At 36.9% G+C, this 16,672-nt stretch overlaps 1 protein-coding gene across 1 annotated transcript in view; it reads left to right on the forward strand.

The window, feature by feature from the left end:
• HEATR5B (HEAT repeat containing 5B) overlaps nucleotides 1–16,672 on the forward strand; it is a 105,603-nt gene that overhangs the window by 35,159 nt on the left and 53,772 nt on the right. Inside the window, 4 exon segments of the mRNA XM_005901909.3 lie at nucleotides 775–965; nucleotides 3,874–4,033; nucleotides 8,163–8,352; nucleotides 11,135–11,304. Coding sequence (XP_005901971.2) covers nucleotides 775–965; nucleotides 3,874–4,033; nucleotides 8,163–8,352; nucleotides 11,135–11,304 — 711 coding nt within the window.

Here is a 16,672-nt window from a genome sequence, read left to right on the forward strand (position 1 = left end):
AAGTGACTTAGCATAGCATAGCATAGCAAATAAATAAATTTAAGTTCCAGGACAGTAAGTATAACTAGAACCAGAGACATTAACCTTTAGTATGATGAAGAAACTTTATCAGCATTCATGTTTTGTCACTTAGTCATGTCTGACTCTTTGCAACCCCTGTGGACTATAGCCTACCAGGCTCCTCTGTCCATGGGATTCTCCAGGCATGAATAATGGAGTGGATTGTCATGCCCTCCTCCAGGGGATCTTCCCGACCCAGGGATCGAACCTGGGTCTCCAGCATTACAGGCAGATTCTTTACCATCTGAGCAACCGATGTTCATTTACTGATTATTCTTAACCTCATTTTGTCTTTAAGTATCTACTGGATATACTCTTTGTGACATAATTATCGTCTCTGGCATTTTTATAATAAAGTATCAGGGTTTCATGTTCATCAGGCCTTTTTCCTTCCTTAAAGTTTAATGATAAATTTCAGTCAGTTAATAACAGTTGTTTTAATAATACAGTGTCCTTTATACATAAAAACAACTTTTAAGTATGTTTCCTTGGTAGAGACACTCCTAGGGATTGTTGGTTTTAGGGCTGATTCAGCTGCAACTATGTTACGTATCATGTTCTGAAATCATGTTTAGGAAAGTGATTGCTGTCAATTTAAAAGGTGTTAATTCTAAGCATAGTATATGCATGGGAAAGCTGGCTGAAGAGAGTAATGTGTGAAGATGTTAATTTACAAATATTGCAGTCCTTTTTTTTTTTTTTTAATAACCATAGGGCCTCGCTGAAAACAAAAGTACTTTAGGACCAGAGGAAGTTCGTAAATCTGCTCTGACACTGGTTATGGGGGCCCTGGACAATCCAAACCCCATCTTACGATGTGCAGCAGGGGAAGCTCTTGGAAGAATGGCTCAGGTGGTCGGAGAAGCAACTTTTATTGCTAGAATGGCCCAATATAGCTTTGACAAGTGAGTCTCCCTATCACCGAGTAATTTTCTCTCATAGTCAATGATGTCATTTAGATAATCCATAATTATTATTAACCGGACCATGTATTTTCTACACGGTACATGCTTTCAATGTGGTGTGGGTTTCTTTTTCAGCTCTTGAATGTTATATAATGGAATCAAGAGGGTTGTTAGTAAACGTTTCTCTAAATTATATGTACTTTGCTTTCAAAGAGGTGCTTTGAAGTTCTTTTCTCTCATTTCTGCTCCCCCCACCCCACCATTGCCATTATTCTTTCTGTTAATATTTCACTTTTTGGACAAGCCATTCTTTTTCTAACTATTACTAAGTTTATCGTTCAGTTTAGTTCAGTTGCTCAGTCGTGTCCGACTCTTTGTGACCCCATGAATCGCAGCACACCAGGCCTCCCTGTCCATCACCAACTCCTGGAGTTCACTCAAACTCATGTCCATCGAGTCGGTGATGCCATCCAGCCTTCTCATCCTCTGTCGTCCCCTTCTCCTCCTGCCCCCAATCCCCCCCAGCATCAGAGTCTTTTCCAATGAGTCAACTCTTCGCATGAGGTGGCCAAAGTACTGGGGTTTCAGCTTCAGCATCATTCCCTCCAAAGAAATCCCAGGGCTAATCTCCCTCAGAATGGACTGGTTGGATCTCCTTGCAGTCCAAGGGACTCTGAAGAGTCTTCTCCAACACCACAGTTCAAAAGCATCAATTCTTCAGTGCTCAGTTTTCTTTGTAGTCCAACTCTGACATCCATAATGACCACTGGAAAAACCATAGCCTTGACTAGATGGACCTTTGTTGGCAAAATAATGTCTCTACTTTTTAATATGCTATCTAGGTTGGTAAGTTTATCATTACTTAAATTATTTCTGAAACGGGATATATTTAGCATTAGCTTTAAAGAATTTTGTGGCATTTAAAAGAGTGACCTCAGAGATCCAAATAAATGTGATTAAGATGATAAATACAGTTTATTAGTGACTGTTTGTTGTTAATCAAGTACTTAAGTAGAGTAGTTGAAAATCAAGAGTGGTTAGGAATTAACATTTGATTAATATAAACTAATCATTCTTAAGTATGGTATATCTTGAGTATTAATTATACTAAACTACATTGTGATTATCAACAAGAGAGAGGTTGGGAGAAGCAGTGGTTGTGAAGTAGTAATTCTAAAGAAGTGTTTTCGGAACTCGGGTGGGTTGAGGATAATGCCCCAGTGTTACCGCTTGACTGACTAAGGATAATACAAGTGGGCAGAATACAGTCAAAATATTCCCACTTAGTCTTCTGCAGGATGGCTTCAGTTATTTTCTAGTGATAGATTAGCTTTACCTTTTTCAAGTGTCTCTCATTGATCCTGAAATCAACTTTTGTTAAAGATATTTTAAAAGAACCAATCTTAACCACCTGTTTTGTGGTTTGTGTTCTGTTATTAATAGGTAAAATTGGAATGTATTTCTTTGGAAAACTCTTGAATGGTTAGTTTTTCTTTAGTTACCAGCGGTTTTAATTTATGTGTCTTCAATACCTATCAGAGTATCTGTTTCATACGTAATCTGGTGAAACACAAGGACATTTCATTCATATTCATACCTGTCCGGTTAATGGTGTGCAGGTGTTCTCAATGCTTAGTTTCATTAGCTTTTCCAAATAATTTATTATGATCTAAAGTTAATTATTACATAGATTTGAAGTTACCCATTTTTTTCACATTTTCATTTATCTGAAACTGGGATTTGTCTTAAAATCTCCATAAAGTGTTATAATTATTGGGCAGCATTCTCACTTTGACACCTCTGGGAAATGTATATTCTTATATCTTAGATAATGTACTTTATTGAATAGATAATTATTACTGACAAAATTGGCTCAAGTTTCATTTTAGCTCACTGGCATGAACTTTGAAAAGTGACTCTGTGAAGGAAGGTTTCTAATCTGTATAATGCTTTAGAATGCACAGTGTCATTCATTCTTCTTTCATTCCTCAAAACAACTGCTATATAGGAGTAATGATAATGTTTTGTTTTACAGATGGAGAAACTGAGGTATAGAGAGATAAAGACCCCTTATCCAAGGATATAATATATTAGAAATATTGCTAAAGTATTTCCCTGGTAGTCCAGTGGCTAAGACTCCACAATCGCAATGTGGAGGGATCAGGTTCAATCTCTGGTCAGGGAAGATCCTATATGCCATGTGGTGTGGTCGAAAAAAAAAAGTACTGCTCTGGATGCTCTTAGTTCACGTCTTTCATCGCTGCATTTCCTAATGTCTATTCTATCATGACAGCATTTGTATTTTTCTTTGCCATAGGCAAACTAACCAGCCAGAGTCTTGGGATGGTTTTTTATCCCTTGACTTTATTTCACTTTTATTAGTTTAATTATGGATGATTTATTGAGAGTCATAATACAGTTTGTTTGGGTTTTTTTTTAGGAATACAGCTTTTAAAATGTAATCAAAGTTGCTTTCTAGGTTCCTTTGCTATTTTAGGAGCTTTGTTCTTAGTGGGATTTTCATCTTCTCTAACAGTAACTATGTTGGTGCATGATTATGTCATAGTCTTTTTGTCTTATTTGTCTTTTATTGAAAGCACCAGTGGTTAAAATATATTTCAAATGGCTCTTGTATTTTTGAGGAATAATTAATATTAAAAACTCTGAAGTTGTAGTTTCTTTTTCATGTTTTCTCTGAAGTGAAAATAGGCTTTTATTCAGTGAAATGTGTGATTTTAGCCATTTTAAATTAAGTCTCTAACGTTTGTTAATGAGTAGAGAAAGAAGTAATCATGATTGTAATCTTTTTTGATTTCCAAAATAGATCCCTTTTATTGTGTGATTCATAAGCTTGTTGTTGCCATAGGGAAAGAGAAGAAACAATCCCTGAAGCATGACTCTTTTCCAGGTTGAAGTCAGCTCGAGACGTTGTGTCCAGAACCGGCCACTCATTGGCTCTGGGCTGTTTGCATCGTTATGTTGGTGGTATCGGCTCAGGACAACATCTGAAGACCAGTGTCAGCATTTTGTTGGCCCTGGCACAGGATGGAACATCCTCTGAAGTCCAGGTAGGATGTCAAGTTTTTTATTATGAAATATGATAATATTACTTGTAGGAAAATTTATTTCTAAAAAATGGTAATGATTCTGATGAGTTGTTAGGGAAAATGTCTTGGGGTCTTTCTCTTTCATTTTGTTTTATGAGTGTATAACAGGATTTTGTATTTGAACCTAATCCTAAAGTCTGTCTTATTCTGGGAATTTGACCCATTCCATACATTCCTTGAAGCATCATTTCTTTGTATTATTTATTATCCTTGGTACATGTTTCCTCTTCTTTGTATTTCCTTACATTTGGTAGATTGATCAAATTTCTTTTAATAACCTTTCTTTCTCTCTTCCTCTAGTACCCTAACCCAGGTACAGGGTCATGGGTTGAGTCTTCAAGTGTACTCCTTGAATTTCGTTTTTTCTTTCTCTTCAAATATTTTATACAAATATAGATTTAAATACAGTAAGAGGCAAAAACTTCATGTGTGTGAAGATATCCTAGATTCTTGATTCGCCATTTTCACACTAATGCACCAAAAAATATCGAGTATCCAGTAGGTTTCAACTTGCCAGCTTCATACTGGGACTCAGATGATGACAAGAGACAAGTTTGATTGCTATTATTGCCTGTGTATAGATGGGTTCCTTCGCCATCAGAAAAGGATTCAGAATCCACCAGAGGCTTCTTAGTCTACAGGCTTAGTTTGCTTTGACTTCTTGGAAAATGTTTCCAGCTATAAAGCACAAACGTCCCCAAAGAACTAAAAGCACAAATGAAATAATCTTGCCCCTTAAGAGGGTCTATGCTGTTTTTTTTTTTTTTTTAAACACTGTTTCCACAGTAGTCTGCAAGAAAAGAATAGAACTATAAAATTATTTTACCTAAGAAGATGCTGCTTTCTTCTTTTATGTCAAAGAGTCGGTGCTAATTTTCTTTCCTTAGTCTTCATTTTTTTCTCAGCCCTCTCTTGCTTTAATTTCTTAAAAGCACACTCCTGTAAGTGACTGCTTCACATGATTCATTCCTATGACATGACGTTTTACTATAATGTAGATCACATACATTCCCTCAAAGCTGCTATTTCAGTTCTCATCTGCACAAGAATAGTATGGTAGCATTCTTCAGTTTTCTGTAAGGTCTCTTCTGTGTTAAGAATCCTAACTCAAAAATTATACTTCACGGTCAAATTATTGTATACATGTATTCAGCTGTAATTACTAGAGATTTATTGTTGAATAGTGGTTTCTTTTTTGTATCCTCAACTCCTGTGTTGAGATCTCTGTTCTTACTTTGTTTTTACTTGATAAGAAAACTTCCTTTAACAATAATAATCTTGAGAAGGGTTGTTGAGTGGTGTGTTTTTTGATTCCTTGCATAACTGAAATAAAAGAACTCTATTTAATCTTCAAATTTGAATGATATTTGGTTGGATATACTATTCCTGGCACACAGTCCTTTTTTTTCCATTATTCATAAATGTTTTGGTATTTTTTATGTTGCATGTGAGAGTCTCATAGTAGCTTAATTTTCTGAGTTAAATTTCCACAGATATTAACATCTCAGTTTTTTATCAGCTATCTATAAAAGCTTTCAAATATGTTCTTTAAGATGTAGAAGATAACATATAAGCCAATTATCAAATTAACTGATGTACAAATACTGTAAAGTTTTTCTGCAGTGTGGCTTTGAATATCCAGATATAAAACTTTAGTGATAAATACATTTTCTTCTTTTATGCTGTGCATGTATTTTCCACTCCCAAAAGACTTCGGTTTATGTATTGATAATAAATTTCTAACATAATGGAGCTTATAGACATCATAGCTGTCTCTTCCCCTGGCTTTTTATTTCTCTTGCTGAGGAACTTATCTGAACTATGTCTATATGTTTATAACCTTACATTTTGGTTTACTAGCATTTTCCCTCTATCCTTGCAGCTTAGAAATTTCATCAAATTGCATATAAGTTTATCTTTTCTTTTTCAGTTTCTGGTACTTATTTGCGTATTGAGCCTCTTGTCTTTGTCCTCATTATTTTAAATTTTTTGTGTTTTCACTATGTGTTACAAGATAATCTTCCAATTGAACCTCTAATTGAAAAAGTAATGATTTTTGTATTTAATAATTTGTTGTTTAGTTGCTCAGTCATGTCCAACCCTTTCGTGACCCCATGGACTGTAGCTCGCCAGGCTCCTCTGTCCTTGGGATTTCTCAGGCAAGAAGACTGGAGTGGGTTGCCATTTCCCTTCTCCAGTATTTAATAATAATTATTCTTTTTTTCTAGCTTTCTACTGAACATTTAATATAAATCCTGGGTGTTTTTGTTTTTTTTTAAAAAACACTTCTCCTTTGTACTTCAATTATATTGCCTTAAAAATCCTTGCAATAATTTTATTAAAATACTCTTTTCTTCTTCTATTAATTTTTTTCTCCAAAATGTGTCTTCTGGTCTTCCTCCCTCAAGCTGCTATATTCTGATTACTTTTCTCAGTAGGTGTGGTTTCTATACATAATTGTCCAACTCAGGTTGCTTAATTCCCTAGGATTGGAGTAGATTGACAAGTAGTAGAAAGTAAGGTATGGATTTTTTTTTCCTACCACGTTGTCAAGTTGGGAAACTTCTCTATTGAGACCTCTGTGTCCTCAGCTCAGGAGTGCAGCTTTCCTTTGGAGATGCCAATAGCAAAAATAAAAGGTACTGGTTTCCCTCTCCGCTGAGAGGAATGAGAAAATTGGACCAGATGATTTTAACTTACGAAAAGAAAAAGGGAGAAGGCAGTTTCCCTATCTGTTAGGATATAGTCTGTACTTCTCGTGCTGTCTGTGTCCTGAAGACCAAGAGAGTAGACATGGAATGGGACCAGAGAAGGGGTGCCGAGACGGCCTTCACATCTCTTCTGTAAGTGGACTGGCAGCCCACACACCCACTCAGAACCTTCCCGACGCTGCAGCCCAGGCTTCCCAGCATAGATGGTGCCTCCCCGCATCCTTCTCCTTGACACAGAGAGGCTTCTAGTAAGGCTGCAGTTGAGTTAGGAAAGCCAACCAACAACACCCTCCATCTCTCCCACACTTACCTGGTACATGCTCCTTCACTGCAGCAAAGCCCAAACCTATTACAGGCAAGGCACTCGAGTTTTAAAACCTACGAAGAGAGTTCTATAAATGAGGTGCTCAGAAACTGGAGAAGGAGGCAGACGGCAGCAGTGGTGCCGAAGCACTTCAGTCAGCAGAACGCCTGGGCTGTGGTGGGGTCCTAAGCAGACCTCATGGAAAAGGTGAGGCTTCAGCCCTGGTGAAGAGGGTGATTTTACTGAGAACAGGAAGGAAATGAGAGCCCAAACCTAGCCAGATCCCCAAGGTGTGAACTGTATGAAGCAGGACCTTTAACTGCTCTTCAGTCAATCCATTGTGGCTTCAAAAATATGTATAGGTAAAATCTCTTAAGAATTGAGAACTGAATGAGGTGTCTGAGAGTATAAAGCAGAGAGTTTTTTTGTTTTTGTTTTTTAAAAGTACTTTCTTTAACATATGGGTGTGGGCAGTTTAAAGGATTTTTTCATTTTCTTAAGCCTGTGCTGATTACAGTACATTGCTCCAGGTTAATTTTGCAAATACTGTTAGCCACTAAGATTATTTATGCTTAGTAAACATAAATTAGAGCTTGAAAAGATTCAGTGACTTGAAGAGCTGTTATGTGAATGTCATTGCTTGAGAAATAGATCTGAGTACTACAGAACATTGGTGTGGTCATGGTTTTATTTCAGGCTAGTTTCTTAGCAAAATTGTAAAGCCATATCAGATGTCCTTTTAGCATCCACTAAATTAAACTCTCATTACATAAGTTTCTCTTTTTGGGAGTTGTGAAATGCATGTAATTTTAATAGAGGAAATGAGTTCATCAATGAAACTTTTTCCCTGACACTTAAAGTCACACTGCAAAGGAACTTTAAACATAGCATTTGTGTATCGGTTGCTTTGGTCATTGGCTACTAGTAGCTTATGTGTTGACCTTGACTCATTTAAGGAATATATTTTAAAATATTTCTATTTATTAAAAATGAAGTATTAGTATTATGAAAATTCAAGTTAAAATATCAGTTCACTATACTGTTTACAATAAAATAGAATTATATTTTATTCCAGACTTGGTCCCTTCACTCGCTTGCTTTGATAGTGGATTCTAGTGGCCCAATGTATCGTGGATATGTAGAGCCAACGTTATCTCTAGTTCTTACCTTGCTGTTGACAGTTCCACCCTCACATACAGAAGTTCATCAGTGTTTGGGGAGATGCTTGGGTGCTATAATAACTACTGTTGGACCGGAACTACAAGGTGAGTAACTTCATCTTAAGCTAAAGGGATTACACAGATAATAACTGTCTTTCAGCTTCCTGAATATTACCTTCACATTGCCTAAAGAAATCTTATAATAATCATTTCTGTGTGTTATGCACTGGCAATTTACTGAATACCCGGAGCTCTCCTTTTTATGTGTGCTATTTAATTTACTCCCCTTAAGAAAACTGTGATATGAAGATGCTTTTTGAACTTTTGAGCAGAAAAAACACCTAAAATGTTACTTGGAACCCTATGAAGTCAAAGGTGAAAGTGGAGTTCCTTTGGCCTGAGGTGCCATCCACTTGTCTTCATGGACTCTAGCTTCACTTTTTTGTTTTTTTTTAACTCTTAAGAAATATACTATTTTCTCTCAGGAATTAAACTCAGAGAAGTTAAGTAACTTGCCTTGAGTCATTCAACTGAGGAGTAGCAGATTTGTGATCCTAAGGCCCAAATTCTTACCATGTACTTCCACTGAAATAATTCGACAAATGGTTAACTTAAACACTCAGGTCAGAAAATTATTGTGAATTTATGCAAAATATATGAGCTACTTTCAGAGCTTTCTCTTTTCCCCCTACTATTTATTAAATCTTTCAGTGAGTCTAGCTTTTTATATATATTATCTCATTTGATTCTAACAGCAATCCTGATAAAGGTATATCTCTCCATTTTACAGATGAATTACTGGGGCTGAGAAAGGTTAAGCACTTTCCCAAGATTTTATATATATTATATAGCCAGTGAGGGCTTCCCAGGTGGCACAGTGGTAGAGAAACCGCCTGCCAGTGCAGGAGACACAGGAGACGCAGCTTCAGTCCCTGGTTCGGGAAGATCCCCTGGAGAAGGAAGTGGCAACTCACTCCAGTGTTCTTGCTGGGAAAATTTCATAGACAGAGGAGCCTGACAGGCTGTAGTCCATGCATAACTGAGCACACACATAGACACACACACACACACACACACACACACACACCCCGCCAATGAGTGGTTGGAATCAGAGGTCAAGCTCAGGTAAATTTCCTTTGCCTGTTTGCCTGCATTCTTAACTACTATGCTTCATTGCCTCCATTCAGATAGTTACTTTAAAAAAAAAGGGAAGTGAAAAAAGAAAGGATCTTGAGGAATGCTAGGAATTGAAAAATATATGATTTATACATGTCTCTGTCTTGTCCTCTTTGATAAGGTCGATATTTCTTTCTTCCAGTGAATATCACAGGTATGTGGAGAGAATAAATATGTGCCCTTGATTAAGTGTAGGTGTCTTCCAAGTGCTTTCTGATATGGTGGTGAGGCCTGTGTACGTCAAACTAGAATATGACTCTTGTGTAACTCTGTGATTTCCTTGTTTGGTCTCTGGGTGAGTGTGTGTGCTCAGTCTCGTAAGGCATGTCCAACTCTTTGCGACCCTGTGGATTGTAGTTTTCGGGGTCCTCTGTGGGATTTCCCAGGCAAGAATACTGAAGTAGGTTGCCGTTTCCATCTCCGGGTATCTTCCTGACCCAGGGATTGAATCCGTATCTCCTGTGCTGGCAGGTGGATTCTTTACCACTAAGCCACTAGGGAAGCCCTGTTTAGTCTTTATATAAAAAAATTTTTTTTGCATTGGTAAAAATTTTAAATCACTTATATTTGGCAGCTAAGATATTTTTATCTAGACAGTGTGTAATACTACACAATTTATTTTTCCTATCTGTCCTAAAAATTGCCATTAATCTTATTAGCAAAATAGGATTTGACATTATTTTATCATAGAAGTGGTACTGTTATTTGAAAAAGAACCAGAGAATAAGGAATGTTCTGGCTCTTCCAAAGGAAACAATGGTAGGCTTAAAAGACAATATAGTTTATCAGAGGATAAATATAAAGCTAGGTAAATCTAAGATGCATTATTGTCATTCATAAACTGTTGTTTTGAAATCATTTGTATATATTTTACAGAATTTTTGTTTACAAAACCATCAGAAAGAGGGTTATTTATCTTAAAAGTGACTCCTTTTTAAATTTTGATTGAATCATAGTTGCTATACACTATTATATTCATTTCAGGTGTACTGCTTGGTATTTCAGCATTTATATATATTATGAATTGATTGCCACGTTACGTCTAGTAACTATCTGTTACCATATAGTTATCACAATATTGCTATGCTGTACATTACATCATTTAAGAAGTAACGTCTTTTTTGACGTTGGCTTTCAAGGAGAGGAATTTAGGGGATGACTTTCTTACAATAGGGGACAGGCAGGTTAGGCGAATTAACTACAATCCGTGGGCCAAATCTGTCAGATGCCTGGTTGTTTGGTCTTTTTTTTTTTTAAACAACCCATGAGGTGAGAATTGTTTATAAGTGGTTATGTAGGCACTTCCCTCATAGAGTAGTGTGGATTTTGCCTCCTGGCAAGCAAAATAAAAAATATTGACCCTCTTAAGAAAAGTTTGCTGACTCTTACTCTGTAGATTTTATTTGCTTGATAAAATGTAAGCTGTTAAAATGTAAGGGGAAAAAAGTAAGGGCATTTCTTACAGTGATTTTTAATAGTTGCAGTATCAAACCTACGATAGAGCAAATGTACTAGTTAATGTTAATTCAACATATTTATTTTTTTAATTGAAGTACAGTTGATTTACAGTGTGGTGTTAGTTTCGGGTATACTTTTTTGTGTGTTTATTTGGAAAGGGGTTATTTAGAAGGTAGTTGTTTTCTAGGAATATTTTTGGTGATACTAATAATAAAATCATTGTATTTTATGTTGTCTTTTACTTTGCTCTTAGGGAATGGAGCAACAATTTCCACAATCCGTTCTTCTTGTTTGGTGGGTTGTGCGATAACCCAGGACCATTCAGATTCTCTGGTCCAGGCAGCTGCCATATCTTGCCTTCAGCAGCTTCACATGTTTGCACCACGACATGTCAATTTATCCAGTCTTGTTCCTAGCCTTTGTGTAAGTATAAAGCTGTTTCATTCTTCTATTTGTTTAGGGAACCCAAAATTTGTTTTCCAAAAGTTCAGACTAGAGCAAAGCAAAAAAAGTAAGTTTCCTGGATTGTGCGTTCTATAGAGTTTCAGCTTCAGTAATCACTTTATGACTGTTCATTTTATTCACTGATTTTCTTTTTCACCTTTTAGGAAATATTTTAATGAACTGTTAAATAAGGTCCAGAGGACTTTCTCTGGACCAAACATACCTCAAAGCTAGGCAAGTATGTTGTACAGAGAGTAGAATCTCTTGGATGCAGCTTTAAGAATAAAATTTTTTTTCTTTTTTTAAAAAAATGTACAAAAATCATTATACATAGCACAAAAGGAAAATATTAAAGAAAAGTGTTGTTAACATGGTCCACAATGATTATTTACAATAAATGCTAGAAAAGACTACAGGCAAGCATATAAACAGAGGATCCTATCATAACCCAGGCATTCAGAAAAGATTTCCTTGAAAAAATTATATATAAGATACAAACTGTAGGATAAATAGGTGTTAGTTTGGGGAAAAGTGTGATATTGGAGTAACAGCATTTATTTTTACACAGAAAGAAAAATATGTGAAAGATCCTGAGATGGGAAGGAGGGAATGCATTTAAGGAATCGTTTAGTCAGAGGCTGAGAGGAAAAAGGGGGAGGTGGGTCATAAGGGCACAGGATGAAGCTGGACAATTATTTAGGGGGAATCAGTCCCACACCTTCAAGGAGTTTGAATGTGCCACACGTGGAAACCAGGTGCATGTGAAATGTTTACAAAGAACATCCACAAAGAAAATAGTCAATTAATAGTATACACCAGATTGCATTCTGCAACAAGCTATGTGCCATCCTGTCAAAAGCCATGGCTTAACACCCAAGTTTTGAGGGCACAGATGGCATCCCTTGAGCGTGGTGAACTTGTTACATGATACAGCTCTGGTGTGTATGTGTGTTCAGTAGTGTCTGAGTCCTTGCAGCCCTATGGACTGTAGCCTGTCAGGCTCCTCTGTCCATGGAATTTTCTAGGCCAGAATACTGGAGTGGGTTGCTATTTCCTACTCCAGAGACTCTTCGTGGCCCATGGCTCAAACCCCACATCTCCTGCATTGCAGGCAGATGCTTTACTGCTGAGCCACTTGGGAAGTGCAGCTCTGATAGGCAACTGATAAATGTGATGAAGACTCAAACACACACTCCTCAGTTGTCTGGGTCCTCTGTGCATTTTTTTCCTCCTTAAATATAATTATACTATGAAAGTTTTCCTTATGAGATGGAACATATTTAAGAGGATCTGGTCAAGTAATAATGTGAATTTCTTTAGCTCAGTGGAGGCTATCAGTAAGCCACAGGGAACACACTGAGTGTCCTGTGTGTTAATGGAAAATAGTGTATCCAAAATTATTTTTTTAGCAGAGCATCAAGGGTTTTGTTACACGGTATATTGAAGCACTCTCCTGAATCTTTTCCAAAAATCTGGGAAGGAGATGGGATGGGAGATAAAAGATGAAAAAGAGGGCCACTCGAGTGGCTCTCTTGATTCCACATTACCAAATGCCCTTTGAGCTGTCTTCATTACCAAATCTCTTGACACTCTCTAAAAAATGGTTCACACATGGATTCATCCAAATTAGTGAAATCAGGGCTGCTTTTTGTAAACTTCATGTTCATCCCTATTCAGCCATTGCCACCAGAGGAGACCATACTATGTGATACCATGTGTAATACCTAACACAAATGAGGTGATTTTTTTTTCAGCAAATCTATTAAGAGGTAAGTTTCACCACAGTAATCTTTATGAAATTATATAAAAATATTAAAATGTATATGATAGAACTGTTCAAATGTCTTTTTTCAAGAACAGCCACCACTCTGGATTACTTTTATTTTCCTCCTGGCAAGTAGGTGCTTTTTATAACCATGTGATCATTCTCCTGTCCCGATCTTTTCTGCACACAGCAAGTACATTACCTGGAATGATTGTAGGAGATGTCAGTGAGAAAAAGACTTGAGAAATGCCCACGTTGTCAGTGACAGAGCAGGGATATCTCATTGTCCAGAATATAAATACATGGCAGGCACAAGAAGGGATAGGTTAGCAAGATGACGTATGGTTTAAATAACAGGACTTTCTGGGCTTCCCTTGTGGCTCAGCTGGTAAAGAATCCTCCTGCAGTGCGGGAGACCGGGGTTCGATCCCTGGGTTTGGAAGATCCCTTAGAGAAGGGAAAGGCTACTCACTCCAGTATTCTAGCCTAGAGAATTCCATGGACTGTATAGTCCATGGGGTCAAAAGAGTCAGACAAGACTGAGCGACTTTAACTTCACTTCACAGAGGCCTAATGAAGGGAATGGCAATCCACTCGATTACTCTTCCCTGGAGAATTCTGTGGACAGAGGAGCCTGGCAGGCTACTGTCCATGGGATCACAAAGAGTTGGACGTGACTGAGTGATTAACACTAACTAGAGGCCTAATGTAGGAGCAAGCAGCACAGTGTTCCTAAGGTTTGTGGAATATAAGGAAGAAAAAGAAGCTTCTTTGGAAAACAGTGAGGCATAATCTACAAAAGTTGAAAGTATGCATACAATATAATCCAGCAACTCCCCTCTAAAGTAAATACCTGAGAGAAATGCATGCACATGTGTGCCAAAAAAAAAATCCTCAGGAATTTTCATTCCTGGGTTATTTGTGCTAGCCAAAAAAAACAGAAACAGCCAAAATGTGCTCCATTCTGCAGAGTGGATTACGGTGTAATTCTTCAATAAAATATTATGCAACAATAAAAATGAATGAACCCCTATTATATGGAATCACGTGGATGAGTCCAACAGACATATTGCTAAAAAGAAACCAAACACAGAAGAGAACAGACTTCATGGTTCCATTTGTATAAAATTCAAGAATAGGGCTACACCAGGCTCTACTGATAGATGTCACAGTAAATTCGAATATATCTGAGGAGCTAAGAAGTTGGCGTGAATCCACATATTTTTTTTTATCAAATTTAATATGTTTTTTTCCTGATATTTTGTGGATTTTACCAGAAAGTGTTAAAGTTTCCAGACAAATACAACTTAATTGTTACCTGGTTAACAGTGGCTGCAAAACACCATTAGTGTTAATTTGCATCTCTCATATCAGAGACAGAGAAGGCAGTGGCACCCCACTCCAGTACTCTTGCCTGGAAAATCCCATGGATGAAGGAGCCTGGTGGGCTGCAGTCCATGGGGTCGCTGAGGGTCTGACACGACTGAGTGACTTGACTTTCACTTTTCACTTTCATGCATTGGAGAAGGAAATGGCAACCCACTCCAGTGTTCTTGCCTGGAGAATCCCAGGGACGGGGGAGCCTGATGGGCTGCCGTCTGTGGGGTCGCACAGAGTCGGACACGACTGAAGTGACTTAGCAGCAGTAGCAGCATATCAGAGATGTTGAAATGGAGGGGTGGGGAAATGACTTCAGGATTGTTAAAACTGGGTTTTTGAAAACAGTATGTAAACCTTGAAATATTTTATGTCTTTCACTTCAACCCAGGATTTGTTGAGTGTATTTTCTTAGCTACAATTCTATTTAGTTGTAATTAAATGAACTTATATGGTGTTCTGCTTCATATATGTTTAATCCTTTGATCTTTCCACAGTTGCATAAGATAGGTAGGACCTGTATGTACTGATAAAAAAGCAAAACTCTGAGAGATCTGTTCCTTCTGTGTCATATGACCATGCTTAACCTTACCTATAGGATATTTGAAAGTTTTAAAATGTCATTATTTTTAGGAAGACAAAATAAAACATTATGTTGAAAAAAATCTGATCTGTTAGGTTTTATCTCCTCAGTTTTATATATATATTTTAATACTTGGTATAATTTCAATGGTTGTGAGCTTTATGCAAAAATGAGCTACAAATGCTATATTAACAGCATAAAAATACATTATCTAGCATTGTGAAGGAGTGATGTCTTCCATATAATTATTTTCTCCTCCATCATTTCTGGATGAGATTCTTTCCAAAATGTCTTGCTGCCTTGCTTAAAAAGCAACATACGGATCAGAGTTTAATATTTGCTTGATGAATCAGATTGATAGATTGAGTGATAATAGATTTATTATCTATTATATGATTTACTATGTATCATCTACTGTTCTAAATAAAATATTTGTTTTAACTTATTTTATTTTCACTATATTCCTGTGGGAAATTGCTATCCTCATTTCATATATGAGCAAACAAGGCACAGAGAGGTTAGGTAACTTCCCTAAGATCACACAGGAGTAAGTGTGTGATTTAAACCCAGTCTGGCAACTGGAGCCTGAGCTCTTAATTATTATGCAGTGGTATGTCTTATGGTTTATATCATATATTAGAGTGTACTATAGTGATTCTTTCAGGAACTTTTGAAATGAAAAATATTCTATACCAAAAGAATCTGTTCTGTAGTTCTTTTCAGATATTTATGTTTGCTTAATTTTAATTTTTTATTTTAATATGTACCTTCCTTTACTTTCAGTTCTTACTGTATGCTCTACCCTGTGACTTTTCATATGGTACACTTGATCTCTGCACTTTATATATTTCAGTGACATGGAGAAGAGAATGGCAACCCACTCCAGTATTCTTGCCTGGAAAATTCCATGGACAGAGGAGCCTGGTGGGCTGTGTCGTCCATGGGGTCACAAAGAGTTGGACATGACTGAGTGACTTCATAGTTGATTAACAATGTTTTAATAGTTTCAGGAGAACAGTAAAGGGACTCAGCCATGCATATGCCTATATCCATTCTCCCCCAAACCCCTCTGAGGCCCATCCAGGCTAGCACATAACATTGAGCAGAGTTCCGTGTGCTATACAATAGGTTTTTGTTGGTTATCCATTTTAAGTATAGCAGTGTGTACATGACCTTGCCAGAGTCCTAACTATCCCTTCCCCCTGGCAACCATGAGTTTGTTTTCTAACTCTGAGTCTCTTTCTGTTTTATGTTCATTTGTATTATTTCTTCTTAGACTCCACATGTAAGAGTTTTCATATGATATTTCTCCTTCTGTCTGGCTTAATCCAATATGACACTCTTTAGGTCCAAAAAAAAAAAAAAAATTTCAGTGACAGAGTTTAATAGGACTGTGTATAAAATGTGCAAAAGATCCTTCTGGGTTTTAGTCTATGTATATGATATGATCTTTAACCCAAGAGTTGGGGCAGTTCTTTTGTAGCCTATGAAAATACTCTATATATTTTATTGGTATTACTAGTTTTTGAAAATTCCATCATTTGGTTCTATTGGAAACAAATAAGGGTGTTAAATGAAGAGCCTCTTCAGAAATTAGATGTTGATATATGTTCATCAGACAC

This window comes from Bos mutus, chromosome 11 (genome assembly GCF_027580195.1).
Source record: "Bos mutus isolate GX-2022 chromosome 11, NWIPB_WYAK_1.1, whole genome shotgun sequence".
Taxonomy (NCBI): Eukaryota; Metazoa; Chordata; class Mammalia; order Artiodactyla; family Bovidae; genus Bos; species Bos mutus.